At 42.1% G+C, this 27,581-nt stretch overlaps 1 protein-coding gene across 1 annotated transcript in view; it reads right to left on the bottom strand.

Moving 5' to 3' along the window:
• The window catches only part of nfxl1 (nuclear transcription factor, X-box binding-like 1), a 98,464-nt gene that overhangs the window by 54,885 nt on the left and 15,998 nt on the right, over positions 1 to 27,581 (bottom strand). Inside the window, exons 9-11 of the mRNA XM_078410602.1 lie at positions 23,958 to 24,082; positions 18,471 to 18,593; positions 10,832 to 10,922 (exon numbers count right to left, since the gene is read on the bottom strand). Of these exons, the coding sequence (XP_078266728.1) occupies positions 10,832 to 10,922; positions 18,471 to 18,593; positions 23,958 to 24,082 (339 nt within the window). The remainder of the gene's footprint in view (positions 1 to 10,831; positions 10,923 to 18,470; positions 18,594 to 23,957; positions 24,083 to 27,581) is intronic.

The raw sequence follows: 27,581 nt of genomic DNA, 5'->3' as shown, positions 1-27,581 counted from the left end.
GCTGTCTGTAGGGAGTTTGTATATTCTCCCCATGATCGCATGGTTGTAGGTTAATTGGCTTAGTGTATGTGTAAATTGTCCCTAGTGTGTGTGATAGTGTTAATGTTCGGGGATCGCTGGTCGATGTGGACTCGGTAGGCTGAAGGGCCTGTTTCCGCGCTGTATCTCTAAACTAAAACTAAACTATATAAATTCAATCGACACAGTAATTTAAATGGCAGATTCATTTCCATAGTACTTTAATCTGCCTCACTTTTAACTCCATTCAAGTTGTTCACTCTGTGCGACCTTTAGATTAAAAACTTGTGAAGGGCACTCTAACATTTAACACATTTAAGTCATGGAATTGTTTTTTATAATCAGGAGTTCCTATTATCACTCAGCATCAAGAGATAAAAAGGTGGTTGGGGGATGGGGATAGAATGCGTCTGGACTGGAAGTATGCTTTGCCACATAAAACGGAATCAGAAGACGTCATTTTATGATAAATTCTTAGAAATGTAGCCATTTCTCTTCGTCTTTTCATATTTCTCAGAAGGAACTTTGTTTAAAATGCCTTCAAATCATCAACAAACTACAGGGGGTTTCTACATTATGGCTGTTCGCGTCACGGAAATACAGTGTTACAGAAATCACAAATCTCTTCAAAAATTTGAGATATTGAATAAAACTCATTCTTACATAATGCGTGAATAAAATGTAAATAAACATTTTTTTTCCAACATGTGGTTCTTGACGCACACACAAGTAGGGCGGTTTTGCGTTAAAAACATCAAGATACGGGAGTTTTTTTTACAATGTACCACCTTCCCCCTATCCCTCCACAGTGCGGGATTCACCTATGCTGGTGAAAATGTTAGGTGTTTTTTGTCCTAAAAAATGGTAAATAATTGAAGACAAGACTTGTGGTGTAGGACTAGTAGATTTTCTGGACAATTGGATGTCATTCCTCTTCATACCACTAGGATTTCCAAAAAACGGATTATCAGAGTTTCGTTGTAGTCCCTCTACAAGGTGAACATAGTAGCTATACAGAAGGTACAGATAAGATATTGAGGCTGTCAAGAAAGGAGAACTTCGATCACCAGGAAAAGTTAATTCGTCTTTGGTTATTTTCTTTGGAGCAAAGGTGGAAAGGACATTAAAATGAGACATGTAATATTAAGAAGTCAATTTGGAGTGGATAGAATTTCCCCAATTTCCTCAGCAGAGACGTCAATAAATTAGTTAGGTTAGATTAAAAGTATTTGGTGCTCGTGCTAAAGGGGAATAGAGGAAAAACAATATTCACCCAGCGTGTGGTTGGGTTCTGGCACTCACTGCCTCAATGAGCAGTAGAAGGTTTTATCCTTCATTGCATTTTTAAAAAAAAGTAATGTATTAGTTAATTCGTCTTTGGTTATTTTCTTTGGAGCAAAGGTGGAAAGGACATTAAAATGAGACATGTAATATTAAGAAGTCAATTTGGAGTGGATAGAATTTCCCCAATTTCCTCAGCAGAGACGTCAATAAATTAGTTAGGTTAGATTAAAAGTATTTGGTGCTCGTGCTAAAGGGGAATAGAGGAAAAACAATATTCACCCAGCGTGTGGTTGGGTTCTGGCACTCACTGCCTCAATGAGCAGTAGAAGGTTTTATCCTTCATTGCATTTTTAAAAAAAAGTAATGTATTAGTTAATTCGTCTTTGGTTATTTTCTTTGGAGCAAAGGTGGAAAGGACATTAAAATGAGACATGTAATATTAAGAAGTCAATTTGGAGTGGATAGAATTTCCCCAATTTCCTCAGCAGAGACGTCAATAAATTAGTTAGGTTAGATTAAAAGTATTTGGTGCTCGTGCTAAAGGGGAATAGAGGAAAAACAATATTCACCCAGCGTGTGGTTGGGTTCTGGCACTCACTGCCTCAATGAGCAGAGAAGGTTTTATCCTTCATTGCATTTTTAAAAAAAAGTAATGTATTAGTTAATTCGTCTTTGGTTATTTTCTTTGGAGCAAAGGTGGAAAGGACATTAAAATGAGACATGTAAAATTAAGAAGTCAATTTGGAGTGGATAGAATTTCCCCAATTTCCTCAGCAGAGACGTCAATAAATTAGTTAGGTTAGATTAAAAGTATTTGGTGCTCGTGCTAAAGGGGAATAGAGGAAAAACAATATTCACCCAGCGTGTGGTTGGGTTCTGGCACTCACTGCCTCAATGAGCAGTAGAAGGTTTTATCCTTCATTACATTTTTAAAAAAAAGTAATGTATTACAACATAACAAGCTGATATCTTAAACATTACAAAATGGTACAAGCAAAATGACAATATTTTTGCCAGCATGGACTTTTCTTTTGTAAATTTGCATAATGAAATTCACCTTCAATGTGCAAGCATTTTTTGACTGTGAAAAATTGTATCTGAAGATCAAGATCCAAAACATGGCCCAAAGCTCATGATTTATCGTCCAATAGAAATCCATGCAATTTTATATGCATGCAGTAGCTCAAAGGACTGAAGAGATACCACCAATGCAAAATTCTCCACCAATGCAAAAGAGATACACTCAGCAAAATTCTCCAAATATGTTGGTAGGATATCTGTGATCAGAACCTTAAAATGGATCCAGCACACAAATACTGCAGCTGAGTTTCTGTTCTTTTAATGGCACTGTCTAAATCCTGAATCTCCACGCCCAATAACACTCTTGGGATACCAGCACCCCAAGGACTGCAGCAAGACTATAGGTTCCCACCATCGCATTGTCAAGGACAATTTGGGAATGCAATATAAGTTACAGGCTTGCCAGCATACTCATATTCTGTTATTAAAGATAACAGCAAAACAACAGTGGCACCTTTGAAAAGGTGTCACACGTGAGGCTGCTAAGGAAAATGAGAGCCCATGGTATCAAAAGGCAGATACTAGCAAGGATAGCAGATTGGCTGAATGGCAGAAGGCAAAGAGTGGCAATAAAGAGGGCTTTTTCTGCTTGGCTGCCAGTGACAATCGGAGTTCCGCAGGGGTTGGTGCTGGGGCCGCTGCTCTTCACGTTGTATATTAATAATTTGGATGAGGGGATAGAAGGCTCTGTGACCAAGTTTGCAGATGATACAAAAATAGGTGGAAGGGCAGGTAGTGTAGAGAAAGCAGGGTCTGCAGAAGGACTTGGACAGGTTGGGAGAGTGGACAGAGAAGTGGCAGATGGGATATAGTGTAGCAAAGTGTGGATTCATGCATTTTGGTAGTAGGAATAAAGGCGTAGACTATTTTCTTAATGGAGAGAGAATCCAGAAATCGGAGGTACAAAGGGACTTGGGAGTGCTGGTACAGGATTCCCAAAAAAGTAATCTGCAAGTCGAATTGGTAGTAAAGAAGGCAAATGCAATGCTAGCATTCATATTAAGAGGGCTAGAATACAAAAACAGGGATGTAAAGCTGAGGCTCTATAAGGCGCTGGTCAGGCCACATTTGGAGTATTGTGAGCAATTTTGGGCACCATATCTGATGAAGGATGTGCTGGCCCTGGAGAGGATCCAGAGGAGGTTTACAAGAATGATTCCGGGAATGAATGGGTTAACATATGATGATCGTTTGACAGCACTGGGCCTGTACTCGTAGGGTTTAGAAGAATGAGGGGGGACCTCATTGAAATGTACCGAATAGTGAAAGGCTTGGATAGAGTGGATGTGGAGAAGACGTTTCCACTAGTAGGAGTCTAGGACTAGAGGTCATAGCCTCAGAATTAAAGGACGTTCCTTTAGGAAGGAGGTGAGGAGAAATTTATTTAGTCAGAGGTTGGTGAATCTGTGGAATACTTTGCCACAGAAGGTTATGGAGGCCATGTCAATGGATAATTTAACGGCAGAGATAGAATGATTCCAGGGGTTATGGGGAGAAAGCAGGAGAATGGGTTAGGAGGGAGAGATATATCTGCCATGATTGAATCGTGGAGTAGACTTGATGGGCCGAATGGCCTAATTCTACTGCTCTCATTTATGACCTTATGACTATGTTAATTCAAAGCTTTTGGGAAACGAAAATCAAATGCATAATCACAACCACATTTTTGGCACAGCTTCCCTTTAGAAATGGGATAATGTGCAAATAGTCTTCAAATTCCACCACACCAGACTGAAAATGGTGCCATTGTTATCGTTTAAAAGGGAAACGGTAATTATAAAAACATTATTCAATGGCAAAATTTTTGTTTAGAATACATAAAATTCACCTCCATCAACACTTTCTGTATGTGGCATTTTTCACATCAGATTATCTATACCAATGCTGAACAAGAGCATTCTTCACAAGAAGTAACCTTTACCTCCACTTTCAATCTGATTTTGAGAAAGAGCAGATTTTAAAATCATAATATGATCGCTAGAATTAATTAAATTTAATAAAGGTACAAACAGATAGTAAAAGGAGAATTTTTCCATTTGACATTATAGAAATGTGAAATATATTACAAAGCTACCTTTGTACTGGAATCATTTCTTATCAGAAAGCTTTGCACTGTTAAATCATCTAGCTCCATAACTCCATCCTCACCTCCAACGATCTAAAAGCCTGAAAACAACTTATTTATCATCAAGGTCAAGATAATTTATTCAGTTGTGTCCAACACTTTGCTCCTCCCTAGCTCAGACCAATGTGTATGGCTTCTCTCGGCTCGAAACCTAAATTCAGATATGTTTATTGTCATATACACCAACATGCAATGAAATGTCTTGTTCATGTGAAGCTCAGAGAAATTGGTATAGTTATGATAAATATAACAATTACAATGACGAGTGTAAACAGTAGAATGGTGCAAGATTGTAGAGCAAAATCACAGTCGTGCAAAAGAATTTGCACAATATGTGCAATTTGTGCAATAATGGAATAAATGTATGAGGCAGAGTTAAAAGCAAGAGAACAGTCTATGTGGCAGCATCCCCAGGAAGGGAGTGTGAAAGAGCTGATTGGTTCGGGAGTCTTATCGCAATGGGGAAGAAGCTATTCTTAAATCTGGAATTCAGAGCATTCAAGCTCCTGTATCTAAGGTAGAAGAGAGAAAAGGGAATGGCCAAGATGACAGACATCCTTGATAATACTTTGGGCCTTCCTGATGAACACACTGTGAAGAGTGACTGGATGAAAGGAGACAAGCCTGTGGTGAACTGGGTTGTGTGCTCTTCAGATTCAGCCAGTCAAAAAGTCTATAGTGCATCTTCTGTAGAAGCTCTCTCCTAAGGTACTAGCCTCTCATCACCACTTTTCTCAAAAATTCTAATCTTTTGACACTGTTCTTGCACGTGCCTTCCTGTGAATGCCCAGTTTCCATATAAATCGATCTTGAGCTTTTTCAGAATTCCTAGTCTGAACCTATCAATGTAGTTTGCAACCATACCACATCACTGAAACAGCCCTTATTAAAGTAAATAACAAATAATCAATAAAAATATTACATGATGGTTAAATACTGGCCAGGACTGTCGTGATACTGCCCCAACCTCACTTTACATCCATGCCTTGGGATATTTTATGTCACCCAAACAAAGCTTATTGTAGATGTTCTTTCTGGCCTGGCCCAACCCTGGACAGCGAAGATCATAATAGTCCAGTAACAATTAGCTCCGATTCTATTGTTTCAGTTCAGATAAACTCCAGTGACATTCTTGTATATATATGGCAATCTACAATTTCATCCAGGTATTTGCAAATACTGTACCATGGACTTAGAAACCAAAAAGATTGATATTATTCAGTATATTAATAGCATTTGTGTTGCTAATTTCAGTTTGATAACCTATTGTTGTCTTGAGATGTTAACTTCCTTTGTCTCTCTTCACGGATATTTCCTTACTGAAATGTTACCAATTCTTTATTCAAATTTCCAGCATCTGTAGTATTTTACACTTGGAGGTTGAGACAAGCAAGATTTGCGGAGAGATTTGTGAAGTGTATCAATTAAAGAAGTTCTGCATGTTTAAAAGTTTTCAAAGATGACTGCAATTTCTTCAGGAAAAAAAAAGAAAAAGCAAGACAAATTTACTTCAATAACCGAGTACAAATGACAAAAGAAATAAAGCGTTCCTTATTTGGAACCTTATTGCATGCTTACCTGCAATAAGCTGACCACAAACTCATTAGCATATTTCACATAAACAATTTCATGTTTATGAAAACTAAAGGCATTATCTGTAAACACACAGTAATACACACATTTTTGAATTCTAAAAATAAGAAAACAGGAGCAAAATTTTCAATGGAAATGTTATAATTCCAGAGGATATAGAATGTTAGAATAATCTAAAAATATTCGATTTCCCACCTGAATTTTTTGTCAAAAATGTAATACCGTAGACCTTGAGTCATTGTACAGCTTGAAAATAGGTCCTTTGGCCCATCTTGTCCATGCCAACATGTTGAGCTATTCCCATTGCTTGCATTTGACGCACTGTCCATATATTGGTCCAAATGTCTAAAAAGCCGCATCTGCCTCTAGTTTCCTCTGGCACCTTCTTCCAGGTTGGACTACCCCCAGTGAAAAAGATGCCCTTGATATCCCTCTTAAATCTTCCCGTCACATCTTTTAAAAATCAAGTTGAGATGCTGTTGTGATCAAAAACCCTGACTGTAATTGATCTTTCATGACTAGGTAAGAGCTTTCGTATACGTGAAGAAAATTTTGCTCCAAAAGCAAAAATGCTGATCCCAATTCAATGTGCATTAACTATGAAAGCCCTATCATCTTGTTGCTTGGTAGCAATCTAAACATAAACTGGACTGTTAATAAAAAACTTTAAATCTTTGATACAACAAAATTATACAATCTTCATTGATGTAAACAGCAATTGATGTAAATCATCATGTTTTGGTATGCACCGTTCTCCTCATGTTAAAAAATGTGTAAAGAAGCAATTTCTTCACAGTTTATGAACATATTGGACCAAATTACAAGATATAGTAAAATTCAAAACTAATTCTTTCCTGATCAAAGTAAATAATGGATCGTTTACACTTTTCATAGTGTAGCTTTTCACAGCTACACTAGATCATAAGCAATAGTTTCACCAAATATTTCCCAATGAATATTGCAATCACCACCACACAGAGTGAAATGAAAATGTTTTTTAATTCTGCGTTGCTATTCTGAAAAGGCTGTACATAATGTAAATTGTGTCTTGATTTTTTAAGAAATCTTGTTTATTCATTAAAAAAACATGATGAAAGGGCAGCACAATGGCACAGCAATTAGATTACAAGAAAATTACACCTAGTGTGGGTGGGTGGTAGAAGAATCACGGTAGAGTTGATCAGCGTGAGATGTAATACATTACTAATCAAATTGACAAATGTAATTGATGTGATTGCTTCAAGAGCTAGCAGAGAACGCCCTCTTCCTATGTCAGCGCCTTCAACGACAATTTGCATTTATGTAGTGCAAACTATTCTAACACACTGTACATGAGCTTTATCAAATATACCAAATGTCTACCCAAACTTTACACCATCTGTTTTAAACAGTAATTATTTGGGAGCATCTTAAAAGAGAGAGAAAGAGATGAGGGAGAGAACTCCAGGCAAAATGGTGCCTCGACAGCTGAAAGGAGAAGCAGCAGTGCAGAAATTTTGTGGGGTCAGAGAGTAAGAAATCAAAGAATTCTTAGGACTAAAATGGGAATTTCAGGACTGAAGCAGAATTGGCTATACGCCCTGTTTCACTGTCCAAAGGGAAATGCTATCTCAAATTCACCATTCTACTTGATTCACATTTCTCTCGATTCTCTTGATTAAACACAGTCTTTGAATATATTCAATGAATTAGATCCACTGCTTGTTGCAATAGAGAATACCAACAATTTACAACCTACTGAGGAAATTAAAAGCCAAACACTTCAGTTGCTGGAAATACAAAATAGACACTAAGTGTTGTTGTTGTTCGTCCTTCGGATTCGAAGATGACGATGACTTCACTTTCAGTTGGAGGATGAGTGACTGTGGGTCCGGAAGTGACTGGTGAGGCCAATCCGGGCCCGGAAGGCACGCCCACACGTAGGACACAAGTGGATGGGTGCTGCAGTGGAAGTGGAGGTAGCCCGGGCCTTGCGCGCGGTGCGTTTCCTCTGGGCCTCTGCAGTGTGTCTGTTCTCTGCTGCACGGGCTCCTGTGGTGAGCTTGCTACCCCAGGTTGGACGGTCCAGAGCAAGAGACTCCCAGGTGCTGAGGTTGATGTCCAAGTCTTTGAGGGGCACTTTGAGGCAGTCCTTAAACCGTTTCTTCTGTCCTCCTACTGAGCCCTTGCCCTGACACAGTTCTCCATACAGAAGCTGTTTTGGCAGTTGACTCTCGGGCATTCTGACGACATGGCCTGCCCATCTGGCTTGGGCTTTCCATAGGAGGGTGTGGACGCTGGGGATTCCGGCCCGTTCCAAGACCTCTGTGTCGGGAATTTTGTCCTGCCACCTGATGTGGAGTCTGCGTAGGCAGCTCAAGTGAAAGTGGTTGACATGTCTGCTGTAGGCAGTCCAGGTCTCACTGGCATAGAGAAGAGTGGTGAGTACCACTGCACGGTAGACCTTCAGCTTGGTGGTAAGGCTGAGTCCTCTCCGCTCCCAAACATTCTCACGGAGTCGCCCAAAGGCAGTGCCGGCCTTGGCAATCCTGTTGTTGACCTCAGCGTCAATGTTCACCACTCACGAGAGTGTACTACCCAGATAGGTATAGCTGTCGACTGCCTGTAGATTCTGCCCCTTCACCGTGATGTGTGGTTCCTGGTAGGGCTTTCCAGGCGCGGGCTGGTACATAACTTCAGACTTTTTGGTGCTAATGGAGAGACCAAAGTTGTCACAGGCCTGTGAGTAGCAGTCCATTTCATGCTGCATCTTTTGCTCTGTGCTGGCATTGAGGGCGCAGTCATCAGCAAACACGAAATCTTGGCAGTGGGCAAGTCCTAAATGGGACTTGAACGGGGGTTGGACGACCCTGCCCCCACGATGTCTCCACTGTCTTGTGTGCATACCACAGTCGGTAAGTCGTTGGATCCAGCGGCTTTAGGGCTTGTCTACCTAGCATGTGAAGCCTGGGTTCGGCGGATTGCGCGGAGGAAACCACTAAAAGGTTCCACGGGCAGAAAGACGATCCCAGCAAAGCGTCGTGGAGCGCAAACAGGGCAGAGTGAGATACGTAGGACACCTCTGACCATCCACTGCATCTTGACCTGTCCCCAGCCGTCCCGACTATGTCTTGCTGCTGGAACCCGATAGGCCAGGACGAGAGAGTGAGGTCGACGATCTGCGCAACTCCCCCTCACTTAAATCCAAGTCAAGCAAGTCATGACACTAAGTACAACAAATATTGCAAACATAATGAAAAATATTTAACCTGAAACATTAATACTCTCTTTCCCCAAATATGCCACCTGCTTTGTATTTTGTGTATCCACAGTGAAGTGCTTTGAGAGGTTGGTTACAGGGAAATCATCTCCAGCCTCAGCAAGAACCTAGACCCATAACAAATTGCCTATCACCACTATAGACTGACTTGCGATGCGATCGCGCTGGCTCTCCACTCTGTAGTGGACGCTCTCATTTCACTCCTGTCATCAGGAAGAAGATATAGCAGTCTGAAAATTGCAATGTCCAGGAACAGCTTCTTTCCAACAACTATCAGGCAATTGAACACTACGAAGTCCAATCAAACGGCAAATTATGAACTGCCGGGGTTGTACTGGAGACTTTGGGCTTTATTTTGTATTTGCACTATGTACGTTTTATAAAACTTATAAAACTTTTTTTTAAATTGTTTGTCATATTATTTATTGAGTACTGTTTGGCAAACGTGTTCTGCTGCTGCAAGTAAGAATTCCATAGCTCCACCGAGGGATATATAACAATAAACCAATCTTGACTTTATTTCCAACCTTCAGTAATATATAAATAAATTACTGCATAGCTGGGAAGAAACATATTGCATGACTTCTTGAAATTTTGCTCCCTAATACCAGGTTAGGGATTCCAGATTTCCCAGGTGGAAGCAAAATCCATCATAACTTTTTAAAAACAAATGAATACAACTTAGAGATAACCAGTTTGAATGGGATGAAGAGCATGGCCAAGACAAAGGTTGTGATTCGAATAACCTGCACTCAATCAAACTAAAACAAAAAATTGGGTACATTAATTCAGATTTTTTTTTGCATGATTTGATGTTATGATGTTGATGTTAGATGTTGATTTGATGTTGATGTTTACCTCGATGGAGATGCGTTTTTTTCCGTAACATATCTCCGTCCACACTGCGGACCAACATCGAGGAGTTGGCAGCCTTTGCTGGAGACTTCGGGAGCTTCAACTGCGGGAGCTTGTGGAGTTAACATCGTGGAGCTAGTGGTACCTGTCGGGGGATCGACTTCGGAGCTCCAACCGCAGGAGCCTGCAGACTTTAACATTGTGGAACTCGCGGTCCCTGGTTAGAGACTGACTTCGGGAGCTCCAAGCCACAGGAGCTTTGACTGCCGCGACGCGGGGGGCTTCGACTGCTGGACGCGGGGGCTTCGACCGCTCCGACAGGGGGTGCTTCGGTTGCCCTGACTGCGGATGGTTCAACTGCCTCGACCACAGGAGAATAAAGAGGAAGAAGCTTGGACTTTATTGCCTTCCATCACAGTGAGGAATGTGGGGAATCCGCTGTGGTGGATGCTTATGTTAACTTTTATGTAGTTGTGTGTCTTGTTACTTTTTTTTGGGATGGCTGTATGGTAATTTGAGTTTCACTGTACCTTAATTGGTACTTGTGACAATAAACTGATCTTTGAACCTTTGAACCTTTATTGCATTAAAAAAACTATTAAATTTGTGAAAATTACCTCTATGGCAGGCTGATGGGCACTTGTGATTTCTACAGCCAAGAGTTCGACCACAGCTTTGGTCACAAGAAGTGCAATTGCCAGAACAGCACTAGAAGCAAACAATACACGAGGATTACTATAAATAAATAATACTTTGTGTCTTTTTAAAATAGGTGGTGGTTAAAACACAATTAAATAAAAACTTCAAAATTAAGCGTAACAAAATCTCCAAGTCTTAAAAATTCTTAACTTTAATTAGTTTGAAAGCATTCAGCTGTATAGGATGAAGCATTATAACCACAATAATGCTTCAATATCATATCCACAAAATTGTACAAATACCAAAATAAAGACAGTTCAATCTCGCAATTTCCCGTGCCAATGTTTATCCACAGAGAATAATATTAGAAAAAAGACAAGCAATTGCAATACTGACACCTTCTACTTTCGATTTTAAATGACTTTGTGACAAGAGGAGTTGCGTATAGGAGCAAAAAGGTCCTTCTGCAGTTGTACAGGGCCCTAGTGAGACCGCACCTGGAGTACTGTGTGCAGTTTTGGTCTCCAAATTTGAGGAAGGACATTCTTGCTGTTGTGGGAGTGCAGCGTAGGTTCACTAGATTAATCCCGGAATGGCGGGACTATCGTATGTTGAAAGACTGGATCGACTAGGCTTGTATACACTGGAATTTAGAAGGATGAGAGGGGATCTTATTGAAACATAAGATTATTAAGGGATTGGACACGCTAGAGGCAGGAAACAAGTTCCCAATGTTGGGGGAGTCCAGAACCAGGGGCCACAGTTTAAGAATAAGGGGTAGACCATTTAGAACGGAGATGAGGAAAAACGTTTTCAGTCAGAGAGTTGTAAATCTGTGGAATTCACTGCCTCATTAGGCAGTGGAGGCCAATTCTCTGAATGCATTCAAGATAGATAGAGTTCTTAATGATAGCGGAGTCAGGGGGTATGGGGAGAAGGCAGGAACGGGGTACTGATTGTGAATGATCAGCAATGATCACATTGAATGGTGGTGCTGGCTCGAAGGGCCAAATGGCTTGCTCCTGCACCTATTGCCTTGTGTCTAAATCAGCATGCAATGTGTGATTTAATGTTTCAACATATGCACAAATCCAACGCATATAACAATACTTGTCACTTAAACACTTTTGGTTATCATATGCTATGTTTATCTTATAAAAATGTTTATTATGTTACAGCACAATTATAGTGTTTGCCAAACACCGCTTGAATGAATTAAAAGATGAAGTGGAGACCCAAGCAAGAAGGAAGGAAAAAATAGTTGCTAAAACGCACTAAGAGCTAATTATGGATGTTTGTGTACCCGACTATTCAATCAACAGGAGCATCCTGCAGGGGATCTTTGGTCAAAAGTACATTATGGGAGTTGATCCCCGAATTCAAATTGTATACCAGTTAGAACTTCTTATAAATAAAGTCCATTCATCCAATCACACAACACTGACATCTGCTGGAAAGTAAGCCAAATGACAGGTGTACAAGAATTAGTACCCAAACCTCTCCTGTATTGGTGCAGCACCCTCTCCTCCGCCACTCCCCACCTCCTCCCATCTCCCCTCACCCCCTCCCCTCCTACTCCTCCCCCTCCCTCCCTCTCCCCTCCTACTCCTCCCCCTCCCTCCCTCCTACTCCTCCCCCCTCCCTCCCTCCTCCCCTCCCTACCCCCTCCCCTCCTCCCCTCCCTCCCCCTTTCCCTCCCCCACTCCATCCCCTCAACCCCCCATATCCTCCCTCCTCCCTCCACCCCCCCTCCCTCCACCCCCTCCCTCATTCCCTTCCTCCTCCCTCCCTCCCTAGGAGATAGATTTAAACTTTAAAATGTGAATAACTTTAAAAACATTACACCGATTTCAATGAAACTTCTTCCATTTGCACCAAAGGGACCACGGTGAGTAAGGTGGGCCTAAAATTGTCGCACTATCGCATACCGTTTTGGCTGAAGTTCAGGAACAAACAAACAAACAAAGTTTTAGTATATAGATGTTAACTGGACAACTATTGTAAGGAGAAAACAAAAAGGCTACCAAAAATACTCAGTATACCATTTGGACCATTTACCAAATACCATTTTTGAAATACTGATTCAGGAAAGAAAATTAGTGAGGATATCACAAAATATTTTCTTCAAATACTGGCATGAGATCACAAAGATTTGTGCGCGTGTAAATGAAAGGGACACTCGATGATAATAGGATTGGATTGGAACGGTACGACACTAGCCTCATCCCCAAGAATTTATCCTGCCGATATTCATCCTAACCCCAATCTTAAACTGCAGGATAAATAGTTACTTGGGGGACAGTACTATATAGCAACAAACTTGATGGAACAATCCTCCTTTCCAAGATTCTGCCCTCACAGAAATTTGATCATTGGATTAATTTTATTTTTAAGTTTAACGTTTTGTCAAGACTTCCATAAAATTATAATTACACTAAGAGAAGTTTATATAACCAAATTCTAGGAGTAGAATTAGGCCATTCGGCCCATCGAGTCTACTCTGCCATTCAATCATGGCTGATCTCTGCCTCCTAACCCCATTTTCATGCCTTCTCCCCATAACCTTGTTATAATCAAGAATTGGTCTAACTCTGCCTTAAAAATATCCACTGACTTGGCATCCACAGCCCTCTGTGGCATTGAGTTCCACAGATTAACTATCTTCTGACTAAAGAAGTTCCTCCTAACCTCCTTTTTCTAAAGAGCGCCCTTTAATTATGAGTTATGACCTCTGGTCCCAGATTCTCCCACCAGTGGAAACATCCTTTCTACATCCACTGTATGCCTTTCATTATTCTGTAAGTTTCAATGAGGTCTTCCCTTCAACCTTCTAAACTCCAGCGACTAGAGGCCCAGTGCTGTCAAACGCTCATCATATGCTAACCCGCTCATTCCTGGAATCATTCTTGTTAACCGCCTCTGTACCCTCTCCAGAGCCTGCACATCCTTCCACAGATATGGGGCCCAAATTTGCTCACAGTACTCCAAATGCGGACTGACCAGCGCCTCATCGAGCCTCGTCATTACATCTCTGCTTTTGTATTCCAGTCCTCTTGATATAAATGCTAGCATTGAATTTGCTTTCCTTACTACTGATTCGACTTGCAAATTAACATTTTGGGAGACCTGCACCAGCACTCCCATGTTCCTTTGCACCTCCGACTTCTGGATTCTCTCTCCATTTAGAAAATAATCTACTCCTTTATTCTTATTACCAAAATGCATGACTCCGCACTTCGCTGTACTAAATTTCATCTGCCACTTCTCTGCTCATTCTCCAAACATGTCCAAGTCTTTCTGCTGAGTACTTCCTCTACACTCCCTACCCCTCCACCTATCTTAGCACCATCTGCAAATTTGGCCACAAAGCCTTCAATGCCCTTATCCAAATTAGATTTTAGATTTAGATTTAGAGATACAGCGCAGAAACAGGCCCTTCGGCCCAGCGATCCCCGCACATTAACACTATCCTACACCCACTAGGGACAATTTTTACATTTGCCCAGCCAATTAACCTACATACCTGTACGTCTTTGGAGTGTGGGAGGAAACCGAAGATCTCGGAGAAAACCCACGCAGATCACGGGGAGAACGTACAAACTCCGTACAGACGGCGCCCGTAGTCAGGATCGAACCTGAGTCACCGGCGCTGCATTCGCTGTAAGGCAGCAACTCTACTGCTGCGCCACCGTGCCGCGCTAATGTACAACGAGAAAAGAAGCGGCCCCAGCACTGACCCTTGCGGAACTCCACTATTCACTGGCAGCCAACCTGAAATAGCGCCTTTTATTGCAACTCTTTGCCTTCTGCCATCCAGCCAACCCGCTATCCATGCTAGTATCTTCCCTTCAATACCATGGGCTCTCATCTTCCCTCGCAGCCTGACGTGCGGCACCTTATCAAAGGCCTTCTGAAAATCTAGGTAAACAACGTCTACAGCCTCCCCTCTGTCTGTCCTGCTATTAACTTCCTCAAAGAACTCCAGCAGATTCGTCAGGCAAGATCTTCCCTACGCAAAACCATGCTGGCTTCTGCCTATTTTATCATGAACTTCCAAGTACTGTGTAACCTCATCCTTTATATAAGTGATTCTAAAATCTTACCACCTACCAAAGTTAGGCTAACTGGCCTATAGTACATTTCACCACCAATTTCCATCCTGCTCTTAAATATACTTGGACCATCTCCGACATCTCCCTACCGTTTCTGGATCTCACCATCTCCATCACAAGAGACAGACTAGTGACTGACATCTACTAGAAACCCACTGACTTCCACAGCTATCTGGACCCACCCTGTCTCCTGCAAAAAGTCTATCCCCTACTCCCAATTCCTCCGTCAATCCCCTACTCCAAATTCCTCTTCATCTGTGCCCAGGATGAGGAGTTTCACACTAGGGCATCAGAGATGTCCTCATTCTTCAGGAAACGGGGCTTCCCCATTTCCATTATAGATGAGGCTCTCACTAGGGCCTCCTCTATATCCCGTAACTCCGCTCTTGCTCCCCCTCCCCCCATTCGTAACAAGGACAGAATCCCCCTTGTCCTCACCTTCCACCCCATCAGCCAGCGTATCCAACAAATCATCCTCCAACATTTCCGTCACCTCCAACGGGATCCCACTACTGGCCACATCTTCCCATCTCCTCCCCTTTCTGCTTTCCGCAGAGACCGTTCCCTCCGTAACTCCCTGGTCCTCGTCCCTTCCTACCCAAACCACCCCGTCCCCAGGCACTTTCCCCTGCAACCGCAGGAGATGCAACACCTGTCCCTGTATCTCCCCCCTCGACTCCATCCAAAGACACAAACAATCTTTCCAGGTGAGACAAAGGTTCACCTGCACCTCCTCCAACCTCATCTATTGTATCCGCTGTTCCAGATGTCAACTTCTCTACATCGGCGAGACCAAACGCAGGCTCGGTGATCGTTTCGCTCAACACCTTCGTTCAGTCCACCTTAACCAACCTGATCTCCCGGTGGCTGAGCACTTCAATTCCCCCTCCCACTCTGACCTTTCTGTCATGGGCCTCCTCCAGTGTCATAGTGAGGCCCACCGGAAATTGGAGGAACAGCACCTCATATTTCGCTTTGGCAGCTTACAGCCCAGCGGTATGAACAATTACTTCTCTAACTTTAGATAGTTCCTCTGTCCCTCTCTACCCCTCCCCCTTCCCAGTTCTCCCACTGTCTTCCTGTCTCCACCTATATCCTTTCTTTGTCCCGCCCCCTGACATTAGTCTGAAGAAGCGTCTGGACCCGAAACTTCACCCATTCCTTCTCTCCTAGATGCTGCCTGACCTGCTGAGTTACTCCAGCATTTTGATACCTTCGGCGTCTAGTTTCCGCTCTTCTGCTTTGCTCCCTTCTTGTACAGCGGGGTGATATTCACAATTTTCCAATCTTCATTAACAATTTCATCTACAGGGAATTCAGAAGGTTCCTTATCCAAAGAATGATGAAAATATCGAACTTACTACCATATGGAGTGGTTAAAGCCTATATATTAATATATTTATGGGGCAACTCTAGGGCATCAAAGGTTTTTCTGAGAGATTTAGATAAGGAAAAAAAAGAGGATTGAGTGGAGCATCAATGTTGGCATCGTCTGGTCTGTTTCTATCCTATGTAAACAGATGAAAACAATCAATTCCATCTTTTTCATTCAAATCAATCATTCATGGTTATGATGCACATCAACTACTGCTTTAGTAAGGACCTGGACCCACTACAATTCGCCAACTGCCACAGTTGATCAAGAGGTGAAGCGATCTTGCTAGGCTAGCTCTCCATTCTGCACTAGATCACTTGAACGAGAACACATACATCAATCAGACTGTTGTTCATCGACTACAGTTCCACAATCATCACAATATTCCCCATTAAACTTAGAAAACGGAGGTATCTGCACGTCCCTCCTTAATGGATCTTCAACTTCCTCACCCACCTCTTAGCACACAGAGTTGCTGTGCTCTGGTGCCAACCACAATCAGCACGAATCAGCAACATTTGCTCCTCGATAACATCAAGGCTGTGCGTTGAATCCCCTGCTCTACTCACACTCTACCCATAACTATGTAGCCATTTTTAAATTTGCCAACGATACCTCCACTGTTGGAATAATAAGTAATCATGAGTCAGAGTACAGGAGGGAGATTGAAAATCTCATTGAATGGGGCCTGAACAACAATTTATTCACAAAATGCTGGAGTAACTCAGCAGGTCAGGCAGCATCTCTGGAGAGAAGGAATGGGTGATGTTTCGGGTCAAGACCCTTCTTCAGACTGATGTCAGGGGGCGAGACAAAGGAAGGATATAGGTGGAGACAGGAAGATAGAGGGAGATCTGGGAAGGGGAAGGGAGGGACAGAGGGACTATCTAAAGTTGGAGAAGTCGACGTTCATACCACTGGGCTGCAAACTGCCCTGAACAACAATCTTGTTCTCATTGTTAGCAAGACAAAGGAGCTGATTTGTGAAGGGAAACCCAGGGATCCATGGTCCTGTCTTCATCAATGTGGCAAAGAAGAGAGACAGCATTTCATGGTTCCATTGCTGGGTACTTATGACAATTAAACACACTTTACTCATTTTTTTGGCAATCAAGGATGAATCTGTTTACAATTTTGGTATGAACAATGATGAGCTTCTCACTATAAATCATCTACGTCATAAAGATCATGTAAACATGTGAACATTGTTTAATTCACCTTATTCCGACCTACAGGCAGAAACTAAAATCTGCTAAACCTGCGGTCAGAACAACGAAAAGGTGGACAAGTGAGGGCATTGGAAAAACTACAGTCCTGCTTTGACTGCACTGATTGGAATGTGTTCAGGGAAGCAACCACAAGCCTTGATGAGTACACAGACACTGTGCCATCCTATGTCAGCTTTTGCGAGGACAGTCGCATTCCCACAAAGACCCGGACCTGGTTCAACAACTACAACAAGCCCTGGTTCACAGCAGAACTCAGACAGCTCCGCCAGTCAAAAGATGAGGTCTATAGGAGCGGGGATACAGACCTCTACAGGCAGGCCAAGTACAATCTGAGAAGAGGAATCAGAGCTGCCAAGGAAAGCTACTCTGAGAAGCAAGTTCTCAGCTAATGACTCTTCTTCAGTTTGGAAGGGCTTCCAAGAAATCACCAGCTACGAGGAAAACCCCACGCTCCTTGGACAATCGTCAGCTGACCAATGACCTGAATGAGTTTTACTGCAGGTTCGAGAAACAGAAACATAACCCTGGGACCCCTTCCCCCCACCCCCAATCACCACTTCACACGTACTCAAAGACTGACTCCAGTTTGCAAAGACTGTATCCGTCCCCACCCACTCCTCCCCAAGCAGCAATTCACACCTACTCAGAGACTGGCTGGAGTTTGCAAAGACTTTAGTCTCTTTTTTGCTCTGGTTTATTTTCACCCACATGTTTAGACCTTATTGTTTTGATGTGTTTATGCTTTATTCTTAATTGTTAACTGTATGTTTGTGTTGTCATTTGTGAGCGGAGCACCAAGGCACATTCCTTGTATATGTATACTTGGCCAATAAACTTATTCATTCATTCCATTTTATTTCACCCAGCTCCATATAAAGTTAAAATTGTACTCTAGTCTTACCTTCTTTTTACACTGATGCCTTTGGCAATCCCGCAATTTGGCACATTTTGTTTCACACAGATATTCCTTATGGCAAGACAACATTTTCACATGCTTCCCACAGCGACACTGCTTTTCAACTTCCTGGAAATAAAAAAAGCATGGATATGCAAGAATGCTGGTTTACAAAACGTTATTTTACTACACAGAAAATATCTCAAAGCCATTTTCCTTCCTAAACATCATCACAGTAATGTAAAGAAAGTTATTTTTTTATTTATTCAGGTAAAAGATCCTTAGTTGCATGATCTAAGATGTTTTAAAAATACTTCTGAATGTTGTACCTTAGAAATAAACTGACTGGTAACATTGCACTTAATTATGCAAGTAATTAATGCAAGTCCTCTGCCCAGGACAGGATAGCCCTGCAGAGAGTAGTGCGTTCGGCAGAACGCACCATGGGAACTACACTCGTCCCCTGCAGGACCCATACATCAGGAGGTGCAGATCCAGAGCAAGCAAGATTATGAGGGACCCCTGCCACCCCAGGAACGGACTGTTCCAGATGCTACGGTCAGGCAACCGCCTCCGCTGTCACGCTGTGAAAACGGAGAGGATGAGATGGAGTTTCTTCCCACAGGCCATCAGGACTGTCAACTTTTATAACTCCAGGGACTAAATTTTGTCTTCTCTATATTAACTTTATTAACTTTATTTATATGCTGTAACTGAAATTCTTTTTAGTGCACAATCCGCAGGCATTGCCACTTTCATTTCAGTGCACATCGTGTATGTGTATGTGACAAATAAACTTGACTTGACTTGACTTGAAATCATAGAATGCCTATTTTCTTTGAACATTAGAAATGCAATTTTACGCGGTCTTGTGATTTTCTTCAAAGAACCCAAAATAATTCTTCATTCAAACACACTAACGTGCTGTTTCAAAATTATCCATTTTAAGGCTTCTACTCTATTCCAATCAAGCTCACTGCAAGGTCAAGGAACAAGGCCTCATTGAGTCAGAGTCAAAAACACGGAAACAGACACTTCGGCCCAACTCATCCACACCAACGCTAGTCCCATTTGCCTGCATTTGGTCCCTATCTCTCAAAATATTTTCTAACCATGTACCTGACCAAATGTCTTTTGAATGCTGTTATATTACCTACCTCGACCACTTCCTCTGGCAGCTTATTCTACATATGTACCATTCACTGTGTGAAAAGTTGTTGGTTAAATTCTCATTAAATCCTTCCTCTCTCACCTTAAACCTATGCGCTCTAGTTCTCGATTACCCAACCCTGGGAAAAAGATTGTGTGCATTTGCCGTATCTATGCCCCTCATGATTTTATACAGGTCTGTATGATCACCCTCAATCTCCAACACTCGAAGGATTAAAATCCCAGTCTACCCAATGTCTCCATATAACTCAGTCCCACATCTCAACATCCTCATAAATCTGCTCTGCATCCTTTCCAGCTTAATGGCATTTTTATCAGTGACCTAAACTGAACACAATACTCCGTGCAGTCTCACCAAGTGATGTCTAACTACAACATAATGTCCCAACTTCTTTATTCAATTTCCTTACTGATGAAAGTCAGCATGCCAAAAGCTTTCTTCATCATCTTCCAAATTCTAGTGTACAAGTCTAATGCACATCCATTAGACCATATTTTGGCCTATTGCCGCCCAATACTGCCTTGCAACATTATTTCATTATCATTCTAATCTTTCCTGTATTCCACCTTATCACAGACGATCCCTTTTAAAATCTTCATTTTCCATTCCCATGGACATGAAATATTAACTAATTTTCTCTCCAAGTGCTGCCTGTACTGTTAATTTTAACATTTTGAGGAATTTAGAGACAATTGGATTCAAATTATGAAGCCATCTATACAGATATCTCATATCAACTTGTCCTTTGAACTTCTCTCTTCCCAACCAAATCTGAAAATTAACTCAAGTTCCCCAATTTCTCCTCTCAGCATTTATCTTGTCACAAACAATAGTCTATGGCCCAAAGTTCCCCTTTCCATCTCAATACCTGACAACCAACATCACATTTTGCAACCTACTCGCATGGATATTTTACAAACGGAGAGACAGCATATATTTGATGCTACATTTTGGAAGAAGTGGTTCCCTTAACTCGATTCCCCATTTTTTTCTATTAAATGGAGTGTTTACCACGATGGTTGGAGATAATCAGCAGCCAGAAGCAGTGAGAGCAAGCATTGGCTGGAAGCAGGTGAGTCAGAGGGAAAGAAGATTTAAAAAGAGCGCCAAAGGACCGGGTTTGAGTAATTTACAAATTTGCCCTAAAGTAGTTGATTAGGTAACAAATAAAGAAGTGCAGCTGTAGCGGAGCGGTCTTGGTGGGAGCGGCCAAGTTGAGTGCCTTGGCGAGTACGGTGTGACTCTTTGGCTCGAGAGTCTTCGGTGAGGAGGCTGAGGCAAGGAGGCTACACTTGATTCAAAATTTGTGATTTTTGTTTTGTCCACTGAAGACATGGCAGGCAAGTTGGTACAGTGTGTTTCCTGCAGGATGTGGAATTTGCTGCTGCTTCTGGAAACTACATCCGCAGAAATTGTGTCCAGGTGCAGCTCCTGAATAAACTTGTTGGGGAACTGGAGCAGCAGTTGGATGACCTCGGGGCCATCCGGGAAAACGAGTTTCCTGGACAAGACCTACAGTGAGGTTGTCACACTAAGGATACAGGAAGAGCGAAGGTGGCTGGCTGTGAGAAAGAGAAGGAAACGTGGAGTGCAGGAGACCCCGGTGGCAGTACCTAATGAAAACAGGTACACCCTCTTCGGAGCGGATGGCACAACAAGATTGAGTGGTAGCCAGGGCTGTGATTCCAACACTGGTGCCGAGGCTCAACGGGGAAGAGTGACGTTAGGCAGAGCCACAGTGGTGGGAGACTCCATCGTCAGAGGTGCGGATAGGAGATTCTGCGACAGCAGGCGAGACTCCAGGATGGTGTGTTGACTCCCTGGTGCCAGGGTCCAGGACGTCTCGAAGCGGCTGCATGGCATCCTCAAGAGTGAGGGGGAGCAGCTGGAGGTTGTTGTGCATGTTGGCACAAATGATATAGGTCAGAAGAGGAAGGAGGTTCTGCAACAAGAACTTACGGAATTGGGTAGAAGACTGAAAAGCAGGACCTGCAGGGTAGTGACCTCAGGATTACTAGTGAAGGTGAGAATAGGAAGATTGGGGAAATGAATGTATGGCTGAGGAGTTGGTGCAGGGGGCAGGGATTCAGATTTCTGGATAATTGGGAGCTCTTCCGGCGTCAGGATGACTTGTATAAAAGGGACAGGTTGCACCTAAACTGGAGGGGGAACAACATCCTAGTGGGAAGGTTTGCTAATGCTACACGGGAGGGTTTAAACCTGATTGGCAGTGGGGTGGGATCTCGTGCAGGACAGAGGCACGTGAGAGGCTAGAAGTTGGTATGGATGGTGGTGTGGGAAAGGTTAGTGGACAGAAAAGGCAGGTAAAAGGCGGAGAGCGAGGAAGGAGGGTTGGTTTAAACTGCACGTATTCTGCAGGATAGGAAATACAGGCATTTGGATGGGCACGGGCTGATTAGGGATAGTCAGCATGGTTTTGTACGTGGGAGGACGTGTCTCACGAATCTGATTGATTTTTTTTTAAGTGACCAAAAAGGTCGATGAGGGCAGAGCTGTAGATGTTGTGTACATGGACTTCAGTGAGGCGTTCGACAAGGTTCCACACGGTCGGCTGCTCTGGAAGTTTAGATTGCATGGGATCCAAGGAGAAATAGCTGAATGGATAGCAAATTGGCTCCATGGAAGGAAGCAGAGGGTAATGGTGGAAGGTTGCTTCTCAGACTGGATGCCTGTGACTAGTAGTGTGCCTCATGGTTTGGTGCTGGGCCCGTTACTGTTTGTCATCTACATCAATGATTTAGTTGGGACATACTGGGCAAGATTAGTAAGTTTTATATTGTGTTCAGTTCTGGGCACCATGTTATAGGAAATATATAATCTTTCTATATCTTTGAAAGGGTTCAGAAAAGATTTACGAGGATGGTGCCAGGACTAGAGGATGTGAGCTATAGGGAGGTTGAGTATGCTGGGTCTCTATTCCATGGAGTGCAGGAGGATGAGGGGAGATCTTATAGAGGTATACAAAATTATGAATGAATGAATAAGTTTATTGGCCAAGTATGCATATACAAGGAATGTGCCTTGGTGCTCCGCTCACAAATGACAGCACTAACATACAGTTAACAATTGTAATGAGAGGAATACATCAGGTAGCACAGAGTCTTTTTCCCAGAGTAGGGGAATCGAGGACCAGAGGGCCATTGGTTCAAGGTGAAGGGGAAAAGATTTAATAGAAATCCGAGGGGTAACTTTTTCACACAAAGGGTGGTAGGTGTATGGAGCAAGTTGCCAGAGGAGGTAGTTGAGGCTGGGACTATCCCATCGTTTAAGAAATAGTTAGACAGGTACATTGATAGGACAGGTTTGGAGGGATATGGACCAAGCGCAGGCAGGTGGGACTAGTATAGCTGGAACATTGTTGGTCGGTGTGGGCCAGTTGGGCCGAAGGGCCTGTTTCCCCATTCTATCACTCTGACTCTAGAGAGGCCTTCCTGGTCAAAATCATTGATGAACATTAGACAGTTATAAATGTGATTCCAGCTTAACAAATAAGTCAATCATCATTCCCCTGTATAATAGAACGTATCTCTTTATTGTTGAATGAAATTTCCCACCATTTGCGCATCTATATTTTCTATTTTTAGATGGTACTGAAGCACATTCTTGGTATCAACGTCAAGAATCACTGATTTAACAATTAAAATAGACTTGTGTGCATATTTTATCAAATTACTTTTGAAGCAATAAGTTTAGTTATGCCAGTGGATATCAATTAATTTTACATCCGATGGCATTAAAATACTCAAATGGACAATCTGCTCCATCCATCATTTGTTTGCGAGGCAATGTGTGCTTCTTGGACTTTTTTCTGTGACTATAAATATATTTTTACACCAGTCACAGTGATAACAGTTTTAAATTTCCCCACCCAAATAACAGTGATAAATTATTAACTTCAAGCAGATTTTTAAGACGTCTTAATTCACAGACTCCCAGTTATTATGTTTCTTTCCACAACATACTTTATCAATAATCAGAAACATTTACAACTTTTCAACTAAAAATTTGGAAGAAACAAAAATCTAAACCAAAAGGGTAGTGTTTTGTGCTTTTCTCACTACCCTGGTACACTTTTAGTTTAGGTTTTAATGGTCAGGTGGGGCAAAGAATCACTCTTTTGAAAATAGAAGTAGTAAAATCAGATCATTTTAATTCCTTTCACTTAAATTACAAAAACAGATCAACTCTGGGATATATGGATGGCATGAATATGAATGAATTTGACATTTTTTCCAAATCTATGTTTTATTTTAAAATAAGTAATTAGGGCAGAACACTACTAAACGAATGCATCCTCTCACCTGTCGGCAGATCTCACAGGGGGCTCGATGGCAGCGCATTGAACATCTATGTAGGCCACACTCTAATTGTTTGTCACATGTATCACCACAGGTTGATACATCCTCTGTGCAGGGCAGTGCAGATTCTGGATGAATAGTTAATAAAATACTTCAATTCAGCGAGAACCTTGATTGTTTGCCCAAAAAAGAGCAAACCATTTAAATCACCCTTAATTCAATTACAAATTATTTTAAAATACAATTAAATAATCATGTAGCTTCCTAATTTGCTCATGATAGCATCCTGCAGTTTGACATATATTGGCATTTTTTTAAACAAAAGATGAAAGTACACGTTCAGTCGAAGTGATTTAAAATCTAATAAGGGAAGACTTAAGGAAGACTTAAGACTTAAGGAGAGCGGCAACATTTTACCTAAAGCACCTTTTAAAACAGTTAAAAATGCCCATTGGAATCGTACCTCCTTAATATCTATCCTTTTGAGCGCTAAGAAAGTCATTACTTCCAGTACTGATACTCTTCTGCCAATCATTTTTCATAGGAACTTTTGGAAGTACTGATCTTTATTGATAGAGATGGGGGTTCCAGGTAACGTTCAATCACTTGAGTGTGGGCTTGAAGATCTTATAGCAAAACTACAGTTTAAAAAAGGAGATCACTGATACATGGCCCAGCCCCAACTCTCCTGGCCCTGCCATACAACCCAAGAGTTTCTCTGCTTATTGTATAGAATCTTCAGTAATGTGACAGACTTAGTTCAATTCCACACCCTTGACCTGAAATACTTGTTTATAAAATTCTGTCCCTTTTATCTACTGAGGAAATTCACTACTACCAATATGTCAGCAATCTACATATCACCCCAAGCCAACACCAAGGAGACACCGGACGAATTATATCTGTTGATTCTGTTGAGACAGCAAATCCTGATGCTCTATTAATCGTCGCCCACGACTTCAATCAAATAAACTTCAGGAACCTATTCCCGAAGTACAACAGCATGCCACCTCCCCCAACACTCTTGCCAATAAATCAAGTATACCTATGACTCCACCCCTTTCCCTCATTTTAACCAGTCTGGTCATCTGTTGGTGCTGCTCCTGCCAGTTTATGGACAGATTGAAGTGCGAGTCGCCAATGAAGAGAGTAACAGCAGGACTGCTCTGAGTCAGTGGAGTGGAACACGCTCAAGAGAATTTCATTAGCCTGAATGAGTATACCTCGGCCATAACTAGTTTCATCTATATATTCGGTGATGACTGCTTTCCAACAAAGACAATTCCAATCTATCCTAACCAAATACCTCAGAGAAACAGGGAGATTCACTCTCTGTTGAAGTCCAGATCTGAGGCTTTCAAGGAGTATAATCCCACACAGGACAAGAAGGCCAATTATGATCTCCGCAAGACCATCAGGAATGCCAAGGGATAATTCCAAAACAGTTGGAAGCACAATTCAATCAAGAGGATGCCAGGCAACTGTAGCAGGAGCTGAATACCATCACATGCCACAAGCCAAAATCAGAGGCGATCTCTGGCAAACGACACCAGAAGATTTGTGCAGGCAAACAGAGTTCCGACTAGGCATGTGTGTCCCTATCCCCCATTGGTTCTGTCCATACAGCTTGGTGGCAGGTCAGATCTGCTTTCACGAGGGTAAACTTTCGAAAGCAGTTGCCTGGATGACGTCCCTGGACCTCTTCAACCACTCACTTCAATAATGTACTACTACCAGCTGCTTCAAGGAAACTTCAAATTCCAGTCCCCAAGAAAAATAGTTACCTGCCTCAGTGACGATCACCCAGTAGCTCTAACATTGACTATAATGAAGTGCTTTGAATGGTTGGTAATGCCCTACATCTATGCTAACTTTATAGACAATCTAGACCCTTTACAATTTGCACAGGGGAAAAATGTCATTTCTCATGCATGACATTCAGCTCTGAATAACTTTGATAATTCATGGACAACTCAGACTACAAGACCATAATACCAATTAAGATCATCCCTAAATATCTGGAACTTGGCCTGGGGACCTCCATATGCAACTGACTTTTGGACTTTATGACCATTAGGTTAGAATTGGCCATAACATTTCTTCCTGATCTTCAATCTTGGTCCCTTCAAGGTTGTGTGTTCAGTCGCTTAGCCCACAACTGTGTGGCCAAGAATAATGCCAACTTGATTTTTAAATTCGACAATTATTCGCCAGATCAACAACAGCGCTGAGGTGAAGTACAAGAAAAAGATCGAGAACATGTAATATGTTTTCAGGACAACAACCTAGCACTTAATATCAGGAAGATTATTTGTTGACCCAAGGAAACAAGGGGGTGAATGCAACTCTGTCCTCATCAATGGAACTGCTGTAGAGATATTTACCAGCTTCAAGATTTACTAGGCTTGTATACACTGGAATTTAGAAGGATGAGAGATCTTATCGAAACATATAAGATTATTAAGGGGTTGGACATGTTAGAGGCAGGAAACATGTTCCCTAATGTTGGGGGAGTCCAGAACCAGGGGCCATAGTTTAAGAGTAATGGGTAGGCCATTTAGAACAGAGATGAGGAAAAACCTTTGCAGTCAGAGAGTTGTAAACCTGTGGAATTCACTGCCTCAGAAGGCAGTGGAGGCCAATTCTCTGAATGTATTCAAGAGAGAGCCAGATAGAGCTCTTAAGGATAGCAGAGTCAGGGGGTATGGGGAGAAGGCAGGAACGGGGTACTGATTGAGAATGATCAGCCATGATCACATTGAATGGTGGTGCTGGCACGAAGGGCCGAATGGCCTACTCCTGCACCTATTGTCTAAGATCCTTGACATCCATTTCATCAGCAATCTAGCCTGGTCCCTCCATCACCGCTGTGGTGATCAAAAAACACATCAGTGTCATTACTTTCTTAGGCATCCAAAAAGATTCAGCATGTACAAACAAACCACAAAGAAAAAATGAGGAAAGAAAAAAAATCAAATCAAGGAAAAAGAACAATATTTGAATGTCTGAAGAAGGGTCTCGACCCGAAACGTCACCCATTCCTTCTCTCCTGAGATGCTGCCTGACCTGCTGAGTTACTCCAGCATTTTGTGAATAAATACCTTCGATTTGTACCAGCATCTGCAGTTATTTTCTTATATTTCCCCCATTGTCTAACAGCTGTTTATTGTACTTGAAAGCATCACAACAAAACAGCAATTTGCAATTCTATAGATCTATTAAAGCAACAAATGTCTAAAACCTAAAGAGAATTGACTCAAATTGGGAAGAACCAGGCCACGCATATCTTGTTCTGCAAACTGTCTGTCTTCTGCTCTTTTCCAATTTATGAGCTTAGACCATTAAAAGTAAGGAAAAATTCCAGATGAAACATGATCTCAGTGGTTACATTCCAATCATCATGGCTTTTACTTGATGTTCACGATAGAAAATACCAATTAGGACTGGGGGTAGAGGAAATTACATCCTCTATTTTCCCCAAAGTAGACAGAACGTCCTGGCAATTCTATCCCAGCTCAACACCAGTAATGCTAACTAGGACCTCTGCCAACTAGAGTCAATATAGGTCCTGTAATGACCTCAAGCAGCACAGGTTAGGAGAAAAGAGCGTGAAGTACAAGAGGCTAT

This window comes from Rhinoraja longicauda, chromosome 1 (genome assembly GCF_053455715.1).
Source record: "Rhinoraja longicauda isolate Sanriku21f chromosome 1, sRhiLon1.1, whole genome shotgun sequence".
Classification (NCBI taxonomy): Eukaryota; Metazoa; Chordata; class Chondrichthyes; order Rajiformes; family Arhynchobatidae; genus Rhinoraja; species Rhinoraja longicauda.
Note: the sequence above shows the minus strand (reverse complement) of the source record. Positions and strands in the feature narration are given on the sequence as shown.